At 39.7% G+C, this 17,375-nt stretch overlaps 1 protein-coding gene across 4 annotated transcripts in view; it reads left to right on the top strand.

Annotated features, from left to right (window-relative positions):
• micu1 (mitochondrial calcium uptake 1) overlaps positions 1-16,620 on the top strand; it is a 28,204-nt gene extending 11,584 nt beyond the window's left edge. The window contains exons 6-14 of one of the 4 annotated variants that reach the window (XM_008322281.3): positions 1,394-1,405; positions 7,591-7,596; positions 8,347-8,461; positions 9,850-9,932; positions 10,424-10,624; positions 11,924-12,061; positions 13,549-13,657; positions 15,363-15,452; positions 15,617-16,620. In XM_008322281.3, the coding sequence (XP_008320503.1) occupies positions 1,394-1,405; positions 7,591-7,596; positions 8,347-8,461; positions 9,850-9,932; positions 10,424-10,624; positions 11,924-12,061; positions 13,549-13,657; positions 15,363-15,452; positions 15,617-15,777 (915 nt within the window). In that variant the 3' untranslated portion in view covers positions 15,778-16,620. The remainder of the gene's footprint in view (positions 1-1,393; positions 1,406-7,590; positions 7,597-8,346; positions 8,462-9,849; positions 9,933-10,423; positions 10,625-11,923; positions 12,062-13,548; positions 13,658-15,362; positions 15,453-15,616) is intronic. The other 3 variants (XM_008322284.3, XM_008322283.3, XM_008322285.3) reach the window with 3 other exon arrangements.
• Positions 16,621-17,375: the final 755 nt, after the last annotated feature.

Raw genomic sequence — 17,375 nt, 5'->3', positions numbered from 1 at the left:
ACCATGAGGATATTGTTGGTACTAAAACATTTTAGAGACTAAACAGAGGAGACTGTGGAAGTGAATACAATGTACATTTAAATTCTGCAGCGTAACATGGAAATGTCACACTGTGCTGTGTATGTCTGCTTATGTAAATGTTGTCCCTATATTCAGACACTGTGTCTGCCTTATTTGCCTGGCAAATGCAATGTCTTGTGGTTCTCCTTGATATTGTGCTAATCTTTGCTTGGCGCCTAAGATTTTTTTTTTATATGTCGTGACTAAAGTAGCCGGCTGCTGACATCCATGTCAGGCTTTATTCCAGCCATTTTGGCTCAGAGAAACACGCCTTCTTCTCAATGATCTAATTGGCACCTCTGGCTAGTTGGGTGTTGAATAAACATTAGGTTTTCCTGCCAAGAAGCCATGAAATGTATTTCTCATATAACTGAAAAGAGAAAAAAATCTGTGCAAAATGAAATGGCCATGACAAGTACAGCGGCGGAGTGTCTGAAGTGTGTAAATCATGAATTGATGAAGGGTGTGTTAAAGTGTGTGGGATGGGTCAGGGTCAGGTGGTAAACTGTGATTAAGGTGAAGGAGTAGAGTATTGTGTGAGAGTAACAAGGGAGCTCTCTCTAAAGACCTCTGTGTCTCAGGGCTTTTGATTTAATGTAAAAATAACCCAGTCCACTGAGGGATTTGCCACATGCATACAGTCAGGCTGTAGTGAAGTAGAAGATAAAAGTGCATGTGTTCAAATCTCTCACTGCATCCCTGTCCCTGCTCTTTTACTGCTGGGGTTTATTTGTCCTTGGGATAATTTTTATGTAGGCAAACCTTTCATGTCCTATCTAGATGTTTAACAAGTGCTGCTCATATTGACTGATTCTGTTTGTCATATTTTTATTTTCCTGTCAACAGGAACATGTTTATTTTAGAAGCTTTTAAACTGCTCTGTTTGCTCAGCCGGTTGTTTAACTGCACGTCTCTGCTGTGGATCAGTTAATCTGCTCTTATTCACTCCATGTGGTCTCCTCCTCCTACCCCGATAATAAGGGCGTGCGTTCAGCAGCCGTAATCATGTGTTGACGTGACCTGACCTTGACATTGTTAACTGTTGATTTATATTTTTGTGCTATTGTCAGCCATTCTCTCTCATTTACATATCGAGTAATCCCACCATTTTCTCTCTCCTCCTTTTCCTCGTGAATAATCATCGCCAAATCCCTGGTTTCCAAAATCTCCACTTTTTTTCCTCCCCCCAATCATTCCATCCACTAAATCCCCATTATCTTCCCCAAAAACTCCCCCACCCTCCTCGTCTCCTCCCTCTCCTTCCTCCTCCTCCTGTCTTTCTTTCCTTATGCCCCGCCTCAACTCTGCCCTTTTGCCCCCTCCCTCTCTGCAGGACTTCTGGCAGGTATGGGGTGTGTTCTGAGCAGCATGTGTGCACCTGAATGAAAGAAAATGCACTTTGTATTCTGTACTTATTCCTCTCTCTCCTTTGTACTACTACTTCTTCAGTCTCTCTCTCTCTCTCTCTCTCTATTTAACGCTCTCTACCACTCACTTTCTCATGCCACTGTAGTGGCATTGACTCCTCACTTCAAATAACTATTCACCTTAGTTAGTCCAGGGGAACAGCCACGGGTGTGAAATAACTATTATCTTAAATTCACAGTGTTAAATACACAGTCTTGTTTAGAGCAATGACCCCAGTGACCAGCGCCACAGCTGTTAGATGAGATCAGAAATCAATGGATGGATCATAAAATAATACATGAACCTTACACCTACAGTAACTGCCCCAGTTTATACTTACTGCAGGTTTACTGCACAGCAGAATAAGAAGTGGGAAATCAAACTGTATAAGGGACAGAAAAGAGACAGTACTTGTTCTACTATTGACCAGCCATTTAAGCAGAAGTCATAATTTCAAAGATGGTGTTAAAAATGTGGTTTTCCTGCAATATTTGTATTCATTAGTTTCCTGTTTAGGCAGACACGGGCTAGTACATGGTCATGTTTTAATTAATTTAAAAATAATCAATCTGAGTGTGTTTGCCACATTTTCCACTCCGGGTATTTATTTATTCTAAAGATATTCTAAAATGTCCAAAAGACACGTGGGTGTATTACTATGTGGTTCATTTTTATTAGCCCAGATTTATATTTCTTATTTTTTTCCCATTAATGTATATATAAGAATATGCAGCAAAATGCATTTTGTAACATTGAACAGGACACATTTCATGAGAAGGAGTGATGTCTAGTCTTTTGTTGAATGCATTAAAGGCAGATGCAAACTTTTGCATTGTGGGACTGTGTTGGATACCTTACTGGTGCCTTTGTCAAGCTGGTTTCACTCAGCTGCTTGTCATGTCATTGTACATTATTAACAATGTACAATAGGATTTATCAAACAGCATTATTATTTAGTCAGTGCCCCCAAACTAAGAATATTTGTGGTCCAGTTTTAGGAACAACATTGGTGATGTTGCTCAAATTACTTAAAATTAGGTTTTTGTATTGATCTTGTGTATTATTGTAGCAGTGCTGTTCCCCTGCACTCCCTTGCTCTCTTGCTCTCTAAACATTTGTTTTCTCCTCATCTTTCATAACTTCTAAATAAAAAACACCCTTAGCATTCCTTTTGCTTTGGCAATTAAGACTGTTCTTCAGCATGCTGAGCTCTATTGTCTGTCTCACAGAAAGAGTAATAGGTGGTGGCGCCTTCTCTCTGCGCATGGTGGCATCACAGGGTGGTTTTGGACGCAGGAGACGGCTCTTGTAGCTAACATCCAGGCTGCGTTGATGTGCTTGAAATCTGTGCCTTCACAAATCCATTCCCTTGACTGTTTGAATGTCACTGCTGCATGTTTGTTTTGTAGAGCATGGTTTAGAGTCACTGAAGGCACTACTTTACAATATCTGATGTTCTGAAATGTATGACAGTTTTTCCAATGTGCTGTGGCCTTCACTCTCTGTGAAGCCACAGTGTGGCCCACATGACCAGCTGCAGCTGAGCCAGGACAGCTGTCACTCAGTGTGCGCTGCTTCAGTGCAAACCAGGCTCTTGTTACACCAACTGTTGTCATGTTCACTGTTTTTTTTTATTTCACAGTAAGCTCCCAGGGTGTGACGTTTGGATTTTGACATTGATGTTTCTCGGTGTCTTCTCAAGTTGTCCTGAATTCTCACATGACTCTTTTCCCCTCTTCCTGTCTAATACGCTGTCTAGAAACACTGTACACAGCACACCTACGCATTAGAATGCTTCTCTCTCTCTCTCTCTTCTTCTTCTCTCTCTCTCTCTCTCTTGTGTCTCTCTCTCTCGCTCTCTCCTGTCTCTCTCTTTCTCTCTTTCTCTCTCTCTCGTGTCTCTCTCTCTCGCTCTCTCCTGTGTCTCTCTCTCTCTGTGTCTCTCCCTTTCTGTCTCTTTCTTCTTCTCCCTGTTCTAATCCAGGAGAGGTTGGGTTCTCTGAAACTTTTGTCAGCTAATTTGGCTTCTTCCTCTCTCTTTAAATAGGGCAACTGCCATTCCTCAGTGTCAGAAGCATGTTTATGCTGCTTTCCACACCATGGCTCATTATTCTGAATGTGCTTCCAGATATTGTTAAGTTATTAATAGAACAACTGCTCTACACTTACCCTTGGGAACAAAGCCAACACAATGCCATAAAAGCTCGTATTAGCCCTCACACCTATTTTTCAATCAAAGATCTGTTTTTTTTAGTATTATTGTCATATGCAAGAAGAGAAAGTGGCCAAAATCTGATTTTTCTTTTTCTGACAGTGTGAATGGCATGAAGCTAATTTATGTCAAATCCGACCCAAGCCAGTATAATGTGTGTACATGAGGGAGACAAAAGCTGGTAAGTCATCTGCAACAGGTCTAACCATTGGGGCAGCAGAAGCTCTGATTTGATCGGAAAGCAATCAAATTGACCAATATATGATATACACACACATTGGTATGTGTAGCATCCATATTTACTTCTATGAGAAGAGCATGTGAAGTTGTGTCTTTTTTTACACTGAAGGTCATTTCAGGCTGTAGACTCTTCTCGCTGCCATTTGGTGCTTTCATAGTGTAGCGGTTAGCACGCCTGCCTTTGGAAGCAGGGAGCAGAGGAACCATGCAAGAAACCAGAATTGAGCTGCAGCTTTAGTCTTGACCTTTGTAATTTGCAAGAATCTTTACTTAAGTTCTTAACACAGTGTGATGTTTAGTAAGATTGTCAAAGTTTTTACTTAAAGGTTGTTCACAAGATAAAAAATAAGAAAAAAAAATCCAAATTGAATTTTGATGCATTTTTTTTTGTCAACCTTTTTTTGTTAGTTTAAAATGGAGAGTCAGGTCCAGGTTGGTTTAACCCTGAGGTAGATGCTTTTAAAGTCTTTCCCTTTTATTGTTTCACTCATGTCTTTCATTGTCCCTGCCTAATGACAGTAGTCCCCAAGCCACTGCATGTTAAGCAGTACAGAGTACACAAAGATACTGATACATTTTTAATGCAGTTGACTCACTTTGAACTCTGTGCCAGACTACAGAGTTTTTGCCATATTATTTCCAATCATAATTCAGTTATTATTACATTATTACATACAGTTTTTAGACAGACAGGTTAAACATGGCTGTGCATAATTCTGAAACACTCACACATTAACCAGACAAAATCAGAGCTTATGCGAAATCTAAAATGTTTAATTCTGCATTTACCTGTTTTGTTAAGCATAGTTGTACCTGTCAATATCAATGTCCTAAAGAAGTCTTTTTTCTTGTAGTGGGGTATTAGTGATAAAACCTGAGCCCCCGTGAAGCTCAAATCTAGTCTCCGATCACCCAGCTCCCCAGTCTTTCTATCTACTGTTATCAGGGTGTCTGCAGCTGCAGTGTTGGATAGTTGCAGTCCAATCAATAACAGAGCGCTGCAACTCTGGGTCCAAGTCTTAGCTGTCATCACTCCATAAGCCAGGTCTCAGATGCCACAGAGTGCATGTGGAGCATAAGAAAATCATAGTAGTAGAAGCAGTTAGAACACATAAAGATTCCACATGAGATTTTTCTGTACTCAGACGTACATTGTTGAAGCCAACTAATTGAAGATCTGTTAGTAATAGCAAAATTATCTAAATAGTGCATAGTTTCTACAGCTTTGAATAATTCAAATGCACTTTTAAGTCAGAATGTGTGATAAGTGAGCAAAAACAAATTTAGAACCCCTGCATGCATGACCCTGGCTGTGCTTGACTCACATTAGTGTCACTTGTTGACCTCGTAAAGCTTGAGTGAGTTTAAATTTGGCCTGGACTAGCTATTAGGCAATCTGTCCTGACCAAACCCAAATCCGTCCATCCTCAGACCCCCTCCGCCTCGGCTCACAGTCTAGTCACGTGGTTCAGTGAGTCCACGGACTTGGCCGTAAGGTCATTGGCTTAAGAAGCCACATTGGGTGAAATTATCAGGGTAGAGACAAAAGTTCTAAAAGAAATCTGCTCATGCACATCAGGTGCTGAAAGGTTATCATTGACCACCATTGACAGAAAAGGATACAGCCCTTCAATTATACAGATTAAGCTGATTAAGGACCCTGCTAATTACACATATTTCAACTGAGGAGGATTACTAAGCTAGATACTGATCAAAATGTAAAGTAGGTTTATTTATAACATTTTTAACAAATGCATCTTTCTCCTAAGGGCGTTTAGGCTTTAATTCTTTATTTATTAATCATAGTTTGTCCCCAGCTGTAGGTAAACAGTTTACTTTGTATGCACAAAGGACTAAAAGAAACATATTATGGAGAGAAATCGAAGAAAATGCCATGTTGGGTCTCTTTATGTTTTGTTTTTTTTTTTTTGTTTGTTTTTTTTAACAACAATATAGAAGGATTAAAAAAGACCCCCAAAAGCAACTCTGTCTGTTCTCTAATATCACCAATGTGAAAAATAGAAAGAGTTTCAGGATATTGTCAGCACAGTGGGACAGTTGGGGTGAGAGTTCCTCAGAGAGAGAATTGTGTTTTTATTTCCAAAACAAAAAGGCTGTATCTAAGTAAACAAAAAGCTGTGGGTATATTTGTTATTTTCTCCTTGAACAGTCTGGCAGTCAGATATATAGTTCAGCTATAGTCTGAGTTCACTTCTTTATATATTTGTCTTATTTTTAATGTCGTCCTGGCTTTTCTGTGGGGGACGCTTTTGTCCTTGATTCAGGCTAGTAAAAAAAAAATAGGGAGTTATTATGCCTCGTGCACTCTGTGCCTCTGTTGTAATCATTATAATGAGCCCCAGTGTGTTTATGTCTCTTATGTGCGTGGGTGTATAACAGCAAATACACATTCACCTGCCGAAATACACACCCCCGTGTTGTGCGAGGTTTTCTTTTTACTTTGTGCTTTGACATTAGGTCGTCTCACCTGGTTTCCACAGAGATTTTCTCCACAGTGTGCCAGCGTTTCACACTCAGGAGACCAACACCAACCTCTTCCGAACTCTGTCCTCACCTTCTGGTTTTGTTTCCTTCTTCTACAACAGACAGACTCATGCTGTAGTTGCCAATTTCTAATATTTATCACAGCACAGAAACACACCTAGGGCTTCAAGACTGACTGCAAATATTTTATTTTTTATTTTTTGTCATGCAGCTAACTGCTCCGAAAACATTGTTTTTGTTCTCTTCAATTCCCTTCACTTCTTATCTTGGAAATACTTTTCATAACAAATCTGACAGTGAAAACTCAATTACAAGGTTCCACATTTTCAGAGAACATTCGTGACTTTAAAGAATATGATAGTTGGAATTTGTTGGTTTTAATTACAAACCTAAATCTAACATTGGTAAAAAAAAAAAAAACAACAACAACAAAAAAAAAAAATCAAGAAAAAAAGGCTGAAAAGTCACATACAACTCCAAAAATGTTCCTTGTATACCATTCAATTTGGTCTACTGTAGTCCATGCAACATCTGCATAAAGGACACCATAACTTTGAGTAGCGGCTCAGACTGGACACCATGGGGGCCACATTCAGAATAATGATAATTAGATAAACACGCATCCTATGTTTTACAGAAGATGGTTTACAGGGAAATAACTGCTGGACCACTGCAATTGGCTTTTCGAGTGAGGAAAAGCCCATTTCTATTAGTTTCAATTAGTCTTTTATTTCGATCTTTTATTATCAGCCTCCATTGACTACAGTATGAGGCAAAGATGGAGAGAGAGAAGACACTGAATGGATTTGTTCTGACTCTTATTACAGCCTTGTTAGTAGAGCCTATCACTGTATTCTGGTCCTAATCACTTCCCTTGCTTTCATCTCTCTATTTTTCTCAGGCATGCTTCTTCATCCGTGTAAATTGTAATCACAGAATGCAGAGAAGGCTAATTAAATTGCATTCCTAATTTGAGTTAGATTCCTCTAATGATCTGCTTTTGAATAAGATGTTTCTGTGTGTATAGGAGTGTGTTTCTGTTGTTTGTGAAGATATCACAGCACATGTGTCTCTGTTGTCCAATGCCTTGCTGATAACAGCAAAGGCTGCTCTGTTCTCTAACAGTTTTCTCTCCTCCTTCCTCCTCTGAATTGGACTCCTTGCAGACGGAGGTAACTCCACATGGGCTCAGCGAGGCCCCGTCTCTCCTTCTTTAGGCATGCTCTGTCCATCTGTCCACTCTCTCTGGTGGAATTTAGTATTTGTCAGGACACCTGTCCTCTTGAGTCTTTTAACACTGGGTGTGTAGTGTGCATGTGATTAGTCGTAGTTCTCATGCAATGCTGTAAATATATATACACATGCTAACTAGAAAAAAAATCCTTATTGTGTTATTTTTGTGTGTTTGATGCGGTGAATGACTTTTAATCACTTTGTTAATCACTAATAATACATTTGGGTTGTGTTACAGACATTGTTAATCAATAGTGTGTGTGTGTGTGTGTGTGTGTCTGTGTCTGTGTGTGTTGGTACCACAGGCTCTTTTGTGATGTTTTCTCCTCTCTTTATGTCAGTTTCACACTGTGAGTACAGCCTCTGTGACTAATGTGTTGTTGCACTTTATACTGACCCCAGACTGTCACTACCACACTCACCTGCCTGTAATGGCTTCATGTGTATGCAGCACTTGCATGAATGTTGTAGTGAACTTCTATACATATTCATCCCTGTGTGCGGTGTGTCTGTCTGTTTGTGCGTATGTGCTTATTTGTAAAAGAGAACACATACGTGCACACACACAGACACACCTGGGGCAGCTGCAAGAGCTGTGAAGCTTTTGCTGAGTCATGTGAAAGTCTTACTCACTTTTCTTCTTTGATTTTTCTTTCCTCTTTTATGTTTGTCCCGGCCTGGATGAGCAGAAAATCGCCCAGGAGAGAGAGAAGTTTGCCGATGAGGACAGCATATTTTTCTCGCTCGGAGAATGTGGCCTAATCTCCTTCTCTGACTATATCTTTCTGACCACTGTGCTGTCCAGTAAGTATTGTTGAGACTTTCCTATAAAATAAAAAAAATGTAAGGTCGCTTTATGTTTAATGCAAATTCTTCCGCATGGATCATGAATCAGTTGTCACTCTTCTTCCTTCCTTTTTTTAGTTACTAAACAATAGAGATTGGTATTTAAGTCCACTAAATTCAGTCACTATAAAACGTCCCTTCACATATCAGTAAACTTTTGAGTGATAAAAGCAAAAGCTTTTATCTCTTGATTATCGCTAACTGCAGCTTTCTTCTTCAGTTACTCTGACAGTTTATGTCTGTAGGATTATGGCTTTTTTTATTCAGTAGGATTTGGGTACAGTATTCTGGATACAATGCACATCGTAGTATTTGCAGACAGAACAGGAAGAACCTTGTGCTGGTAGTAACAGTTAATGTTGCTTAACTTGTGCTAAGCAACATACCAGTGCTAAGCAACATACCTGTTAATGGTGCTTAGCTTGTGCTAAGCAACACTAACGGGTACGACCAGCACAAGTGTGATCGAACTCTCTCCCTCAGTAGTTTTAAAAGCAAGGACGTGTTCGTAAATAATAAGAATGAGAAGGAAAATATTTCCATGTCTGACCTACTGCTACAGACAATGCTCAATGACCTTGAAAATATCAATGCAATGTATAGGACTACTTGAAACCCCTGACTCCTTTCCCAATATATGCAAGTAAATTTCTCTCATTTTTCTTCATGTTGCTTGGTCATTCATTATATTTATGCTCTGCGAAGAAAAGTCTCCTGGGAACATTTCAAGGACGTGTCATTTTTAAACTGTCAGGGCAGCCTGATGTTTTTGGTCTCATTTCATTTAACATCACTTAAAAATAGCACAAATGTGACCATACTTTACTCACCAGATGCTCTTAATGCTACTCTCTGTATTTACTTTTTCTGAGTACTCAGTAAAATGTTGCACAGTTTATAATATTCTTAGATACAATCTGTTCATACTGTCATGATATTTAGGGTTAACAATAATTTGTTATTATCAGACTGTGTGTCACCTGCAAAGTCTAAAGTTTAGAAAATACAAAGAGGCTTCAGCAGATGCAAATGAAACCATTATTGATGCAAATTTTTGTTTTTTCCCAATACAAACAAGACAGGCCTCCTGTTAGCAGCTCCCCTATCTGCTGACGTTGCTGCTGATTGTGTAGTACTCACTGTGCATATAATGGCTTAAACAAAACAAGTGTCTCAAGTAGTTCACACTGCACCACTGAGGGCAAGATGAGGACTGAGGATGTTGCATAGCCAATGTGTGGTGACTGACTTAATATTGAACTCTTTAGCTGCTGTTTGGGTTTGATACAATGTGATGCTGGTGTTTTTTAAGTAGCAGAGTGATTTGAAGAAGTTGTGTTTTGCAGCTCCCCAGAGAAACTTTGAAATTGCTTTCAAGATGTTTGATCTGAACGGTGATGGAGAGGTGGACCTGGAGGAGTTTGAACAGGTGAGCATCCCAGTTTCAGTTATCAAAGAAAACCATGGAAACGAGGTTTTGATATTATACATATGCTCCATCAGTATGTTCCTATTTTTCAAGGGTTAAAAAAAGACAGACTGTAGCAATTATCAAGATTAAATGGAAAAAACAAACAGGTGCAATTCAACCAATTACACACAGACACAGTACTAATCTGATTAATAATAGCAGCAGATTGGACGGCAGTGGCTCATGTTAACTAATCAAATCTGATATTCTGATATTCTGATATTATCATGATAAAAGGGATTATAATGACTATAATAATATTAAGCATAGTAAGGGTAGCATTTATTCATCCAATCCCTAGAGTCATGTCTTGAAAGGAAATCCTAATATAATATAGTTTTCATTTAACTTTGTGACTCCAGAATAAGCTTGTTCCACTGATCACCTGCAGTCACACTGTACACTGTATTCTCTCGTCCTGGGTGACGTTGTACTCTCACCATCCTTAGGTCCAGAGTATTATTCGTTCTCAAACCAGCATGGGCATGCGGCATCGTGATCGCTCCACCACAGGTAACACCTTGAAGACAGCTGGCTGCAGCTCTGCTCTCACCACCTACTTCTTTGGAGAAGACTTGAAGGGAAAACTCACCATCAGCAGCTTTCTGGAATTTCAGAGGAAATTGCAGCACGATGTGCTCAAACTAGAGGTATAGAAAAATGCAAAGATAATGGTTTGCTTTATTTCTGTGCACATGTAGTTTCATTTGAAAGGCAAGTCTTTGCATTGATCTTAAAACTGGTCTTAAAATGTCCACATAAACTTGGGCAGCATTGTGGCCCAGTGGAAGTAAAGCTTATCCCTCACTACCAAAGTGGATAAGAAGTCAGTCAAACTAAAACAGAGGAGGAAGCGAGGATATTACAGTGACAGTTGGAACATTATACAAATCAACTGAAGTCTTGTGATGACAGGAATAAGGTTTGGGTTGTCTGCCAGCTCAAATCACATTCCCTCACGCCGTGCTGTGGCAGTAAAATATAAAAGACATCTTCTGCCACTGCTCCAGACGCCTTTCCTGTTTCTCTCTGCAGTGACAGGGACTGATCATTGTTGTCAAGCATGTGGTTATTCTTCTAATTAGTGCGGCTCTCTTCCTACTGATAAAATGAACTTAATGGGAGGCATCTTCTAAAGCTCTGAGATCAGGACTCAAGATGAAGCTGCCAGGAGGGAAGTGCAATCTGTCAAGTGTTAATGATAGCTCGTGTTTCCGAGCGAGCTTTCACAATGCCACAAATAAGGGTGACCCTTTCTAACACTGGTGACCCTTCATTCCCCGTTCATCTGCTAATGCTGCAGCTTAACTAGTGACCTATTTGATTACTATTCTAACTACCAATCAACTGGTTCAGGTTCAAGTATTTTTCATGCCTATGGTATTCATTCCAGGTTTTTGCTGGTCTTATAAAGAAAAACATTTTCCCTGAAGAATTGAAAGCAGTATGGAGACATTTTACAGCAGGTGTACAGCAGTGTTTTTTATATATCACATATTTATTGAAAATTATGCATCTCATTAATTGTGATAAGAACTGCAAATGCCTGCTTACAAAACAAAGTCCTTCATCAGTGCATGAATTGTCAGGTCAACCCTGAAATCTTCACTTCTGGCTTTTTTCTGCCTTAATCATGAGCTGCGTGAATCTGGAGTGTCCTAAATTAACATTTTGAAAGAGTCAACACAAAAAGCACTGAACAAAAAGCACAGATGGAGCCTTGTGGCTGTCAAATAGAATCAGATATAAATCAACCGCATTGACCTGGTACGTCTGGGACCTACTACTTCTGCACTATAAATAAAATCAAATGTAAATTTTGTGTAAACATCACCAGCTCTACACGTGATCCAGCCTGAAGCCTGACAATAGTACTTACTGTTTTCTATCTATCCATAAACACAACTGCCCCTAATAATCTATTTTTTCTAAGTGCACTTTTTTTGCAGTTTGATAGGAATGATCCAGTGGACGGCAGAATCTCTGAGAGACAGTTTGGTGGAATGTTGCTGGCCTACAGTGGCGTCCAGTCTCGTAAACTGAAGCAGATGCAGAAAGGCCTGAAGAAAATGTTCAAGGATGCACAGGTGATTGTGAAGTGATTTGCACTTATATGCAGTTAGATGTGGTACTGTGTGTGTACTCCAACCAACTGGTCTACGTGTGAGAGTATGTGAAAGCCATTCTGTGCCCGAGGTGACAGAACGTTCTGCTCGAACATTGGGACTGTGTGAAAGTGACGAATGAGCAGTAATACATCACCTGGGAAAGGACGGCACATCCAGGGCCTGATGTCACACATGTGGCCAGCATTCACTCTTCTTTGTTGTTACTATCTTTAGTGTCGAAGCACAGAGCAGCCACTCCTGAGCACAGGGACAATGTTTTGCACCTATTCCACTGTCAGTGTCTGCCCTGACACTGACTGTTTGTATTAGGTTCTGTCATTGTTAAAGTTTAAGGAATCATGTTTTTCTCCCCATCACACAGCCATTTTTGCTGAAATGAGAAATACCGCTGTTTGTAACAAACAGGGCTGTGTTCAAGGCCCAGCTCTAAAAAATCGTAACTATTTTTAACATGCTCAAAATCCGATTTAACTTTCTGTAAAGTTTATTCCGGTCAAACTAACTGAACCACTAGGTTCTCTTTGAGTTGTGGTTACAAGCGTAGTTTATGTTTGACTAAATTGTCTTCAGTCCTGCTGACAGTACACATTGTCCTCCAACAGCAGAGCTATAGGTCAAAAGCAGTGGCATTTTACCTTTAGTGCAGCACTCTGGCCCAACAGGAAATAATCAAACAGTATGGGAAGTGTAAAAGAACAAAAGATGTTGGAGGCATTGTCACTTCTATTCCAAATGTCGAGCACCCACTTTAGGGTCATGCTGGTTCTGCTGCACTGTAATGAACCCCATCAGTCAAATGACTGACCTTTATATATTGTAAGCCCAGTGAAACAAAACTCCAGAGTTCCCCTTTGGTTAAGTTTAGAATAACTACATTCCAGTTTATTGGTGTACTGAGCACAGATGTCAGACTGAGCAAGAATTCAACTCAAGTGCGGTGGCTAAATCCACTGATTAGCAAAGAAAACAGACAACAGGGATTCTGTTGTTCCTTCCAGACATGGGAAAAAGATGAGGCTGAGTGCTGCCAGAGTTGTGTCTCTTCAGGGAATTAAACTGCACCAGATCTTTCTCTCACACAGTCACACACATACTGACCCTTTCTCATAGACTTAAAAAAGCCTATAATGTTAAACAATTTCTGGGAAATTTCAGGGAATAAATGACACATTTTTGGAACTAGGCCCATCAGTGTTGTGGCCACAGGCTGTGTCTCTGTGTCTAAGGCAGCTTGTTACCCTGTTTATCCCAGCTCACTGTTCATCCATGTGGAGGGCATCACATATTTGAGACACTCCAGAAATATCATTGTCATGATAACAGATGACACATTTTCTACAGGAACCAAGACTGAACTTGACTCTTTTGTCACACTGCAGTAAATAATTTCCTTCTGATTTTCTGCATTTGGTCTGATTCATGTTTCATGTCTTCCTCCTCTGCAGGGAATCACATTTGAGGAAGTGGAAAACTTCTTTACTTTCCTTAAGAACGTGAATGATGTGGACACAGCACTGAGTTTCTACCACATGGCTGGAGCCTCCATAGATAAAGGTACGCGTCTGTGTCACCTCTATTCTGCTGAATGTCTCTCTACCTCTCATTCACTCAGAGAGCTGTCGTTTCCAGACAACTCCCACATCTCCTTTTGCCTGGCCTTGCTCCCAGAAGTAGCTCAATTGTCATTGGTTTCTTTATACGTCCATTTGTCTCTCATTTCTTCCATCAGTCCTGCCACAAAGTGCCCCCTTTTGTACCTTTAGACCCCTTTTACCTCAATTGCTGATCTACCATTATGGAATTATTTTTCCATGAAGGTAAATCATCTTGTGACATTAATGCAATTCTGTCATGTTCTTAAAACCATATTTTTAGCCAAATCCTTTTTTTAAGTGACAGTTGCAGCTGTCGTTTAATTTAGTTTCTCCTCCAACAAAATTAAACTGGTACTATTGTACCAGTAGAATGGTTAGTAGAAAAATATCAATCTATCCACCCACAAAATGGATTTTTGTTTAATTAAAACCAGCAGACAAGGTTGTCATTGATTTTCAGTCAGTGGAATAGTTATTTTATTTATTTATTTATTTGTTTAACCAGTTAATGCACATCATCTGTCATTCACTTGCAATTTGAATGATGGCATAGAGTCAGAAAAGCAGCACAATAATCTTTCAGAAGAGAGACCTTAAAAAAAACAAGCAAGCTTTTATTAGAGAGGCTGCATCACAAAGAGCCACTCATAAAGAGGTGGTTCAGGCATCTGATTAGGATGCACAGGTAGTACCTCCTATTAGAGTTTTCGTGGCTGAGCTTAACAATAGAAACTAAACTCTGTGCTGACATTACATATCTTGTCAGGACATGGATGCCAACTCTATATAACCATCAGAAAATTAATATCTGGTACAACTGGATGTTGGGAAGTGCTCTTTAAGAATAAGAATAATTGTGAACAGACAGTTTTGGCTCAACATCTTTAGGTCCAACACAGTATCAGGTTGAACATAGTGATATGGATGTTGCAGTTCCGACAGAATTGTTAACATTTTGGTTTTAAAGGCTCAGTGGGAAACTTACTTGAACTGCAAATGTCACACTTATTCTATCAAACATATAGTTATATAGCTATAACTACCTTTCTCATGGTGTTATTTTTGTACAATCCACAATAAGCATATTATAATGCGGAGCCACAACAGTAGTAATGAAAAGCTTTTTTTTTTTCTCTATACAACCGAGACAACGTTTGTTTGATTTTCCAATGTTTCCTTCCGTCTCTTGTTATTCAGTCCATTAGTTGATCCCCAAATGTTATCTGTCAGCAAAAGCATTAGTTCTGAATCACTGATGAAACAGCTGCTGCCTCCAGACAGTGCAGATCCACCTTAGGTGCTTGTTTCTGGTGGATTTCAGCTGCACATCTATACACAGAAAAAAAGAAGGTTGGAGTTGTGGAGGAATATTGGACACAGCGCAGTGGGTTCACAGAGTGCTGCCAGGCATGAGTCTGTAAATTATCTCAATCCTTTCTTCTGTTGGCTGTGCACTGAAAGCTTCTCTTAAGCAGACTGAAGGTGGTCTTTTCCTCACTGTCGTCTTTAGCTCAAAACTAAGAATCTGATGCTGTTTTTGCACAGTTTTGAAACTGTGTTTTCTGCTGCTGAAATACCTGCAGGAATAAACTGTCCTTTCATACATAAACCCCCACAGATACTAATGACTGTCAGCTAAGACTGTGTTTTTCTGTGTCTCCCAGTTACCATGAAGCAGGTGGCCCGCACTGTTGCCAAGGTAGAGCTGTCAGATCATGTGTGTGATGTGGTGTTCGCTCTGTTTGACTGCGATGGTGAGTAACTGACAGCTTCATCATAACACTGCCGATGCAGAGATTTACAGAAAGCAAATAACATTCCCGCCGACAGATGGAAACTTGAAGTAAATTGAAGTAGACTCCTCCTGGTACTCGTGTCGTTTTTGTATTATTTTCATCTTCTCACTGTGTGCCCCCAGGGAACGGAGAGCTGAGTAATAAGGAGTTCATAGCCATCATGAAGCAGCGGCTGATGCGTGGACTAGAAAAACCAAAGGACATGGGCTTCACCCGACTGGTGCGGGCCATGTGGAAGTGCGCCCAGGACACTGCCTGGGATTTCGCCTCACCCAAGACATAGAGTGTGAGTGAGAAAGAGAGACGGACACTGTGTGACAAGAAAAAAAAAACAACACTCCAAACATCAAAACAGAATCTTTTTTCCACAGGTCCATAGAATTTAAATAGACCATTTATGCAATGAACTCATTAGGGCGACAGCTGTCGGAGGCTCAATCAATCATTAATGCATGTCGATGTAGTTCAAGATGTCAATACAGTGACTGAAGCATGCGGACGCAGCATTCTGTGTCCTGGAAGGGCTCTCTGCTGCACCTGCCCAAAGCATTGTCTGTATTTGTGTATTTACAACTATACATTTAAAACACTGTACATATATTTGTTTGCCATTAACCATAGCACCACCTGCAGCACATTAACTGACACTAAAATCAGCCCACTGGTGTACACTTTGTTTTAAAGGAAGCGAGAAGAGAAATCAGTCAAACTAGATTTGTGCTCCATAAAAAACAGAGAACATTTTGTAGAAAGGACTTTTATTGAGCACCTCACATTGACACATACATAGGTATTGCTTCAAAACATTATTAAAAGGCTGTAATTCTTTAAAAACAAAACTGCTGTTTTGGCTGAAAAAAGAAATTAAATTACAAACCAGTGCAATCTTTCCACTGTTGGACAAAAAAATATTAAATTTAATTTTATGTTAAAAGTAATTGCTGTGTCCCTCAGGAGGGCCTGGCCCAGACTTTGGGTGTCACTGATCAATTCAATCAAAAATACTTGTTTTGCTTTATTGTACTGTTTAGTGTGTAACGTTCCAATTGTTTCTTACCGAAACACTTCATGTAAGATGGTGTTTATCACAGAACTGCTATATTAAAGATGTTTTGATAATGTTGAACCGCTACAGTTTTTTTCTCACTGACTGTGGAGCTGTACAACAAAACATGAAAGGTTGAATAGAGATTCACAAAAAACAAGACGTCTCTGATCTGTGCAGTCATTATACCATCATTAGGTTTGATCTGTGTGAACCTGATAATTCATTATTTAATTAAAACTCCAGTTCATTCCTGATCATGTCAGGTGATTCCAAACAGATCTGCTGATGTTGAAGTTAAGGCCAAGTGAAAACCACGTGAGAAATGGTAATGTGTCTGCATTTTGATCACTAACAGATCTTTTCAGTTTTGCAGCACCGAACCATCAGAGAGCCTCCTATAATATAGTCTGGAGCTTTCAGACACTGACGGATTTCTTCTCCTGTCTGGCTCCTAATAATTTGTCAAACGTATCTTTTTCTTTTGTCCCACCTCTGAGTCTTTCCATCGCAGTCCTCCAATAGACCACTTCTGACAAGGCTGTCTGTGGGACAGTCAACATGTCCAGATACACTTTTCATGTCCTGTTCAGTCAGATTCTTTTCACTAGATTCTTTCTGTACGTCAGGGAAGCCATTTTGAGAAACGTTATCAGCCTTTAAGTTTTCTGGGCTGCCATTACATTTTCTATCCCCTGTTTGTCAAGTTTTGTCAAGATTGTCTCTACACAGTAATAGATTTCAACTTCCTGGTAAGTAGCCCACTTCATTGGCCCATTGTTATTGTAACACAGTTGATGAAGACATTAGCAATGCTATTTCCACAAACTAGTTTA

This window comes from Cynoglossus semilaevis, chromosome 12 (assembly GCF_000523025.1).
Source record: "Cynoglossus semilaevis isolate Cse_v1.0 chromosome 12, Cse_v1.0, whole genome shotgun sequence".
Lineage (NCBI taxonomy): Eukaryota > Metazoa > Chordata > Actinopteri > Pleuronectiformes > Cynoglossidae > Cynoglossus > Cynoglossus semilaevis.
This window is presented reverse-complemented; position numbering and strand designations above follow the sequence as displayed.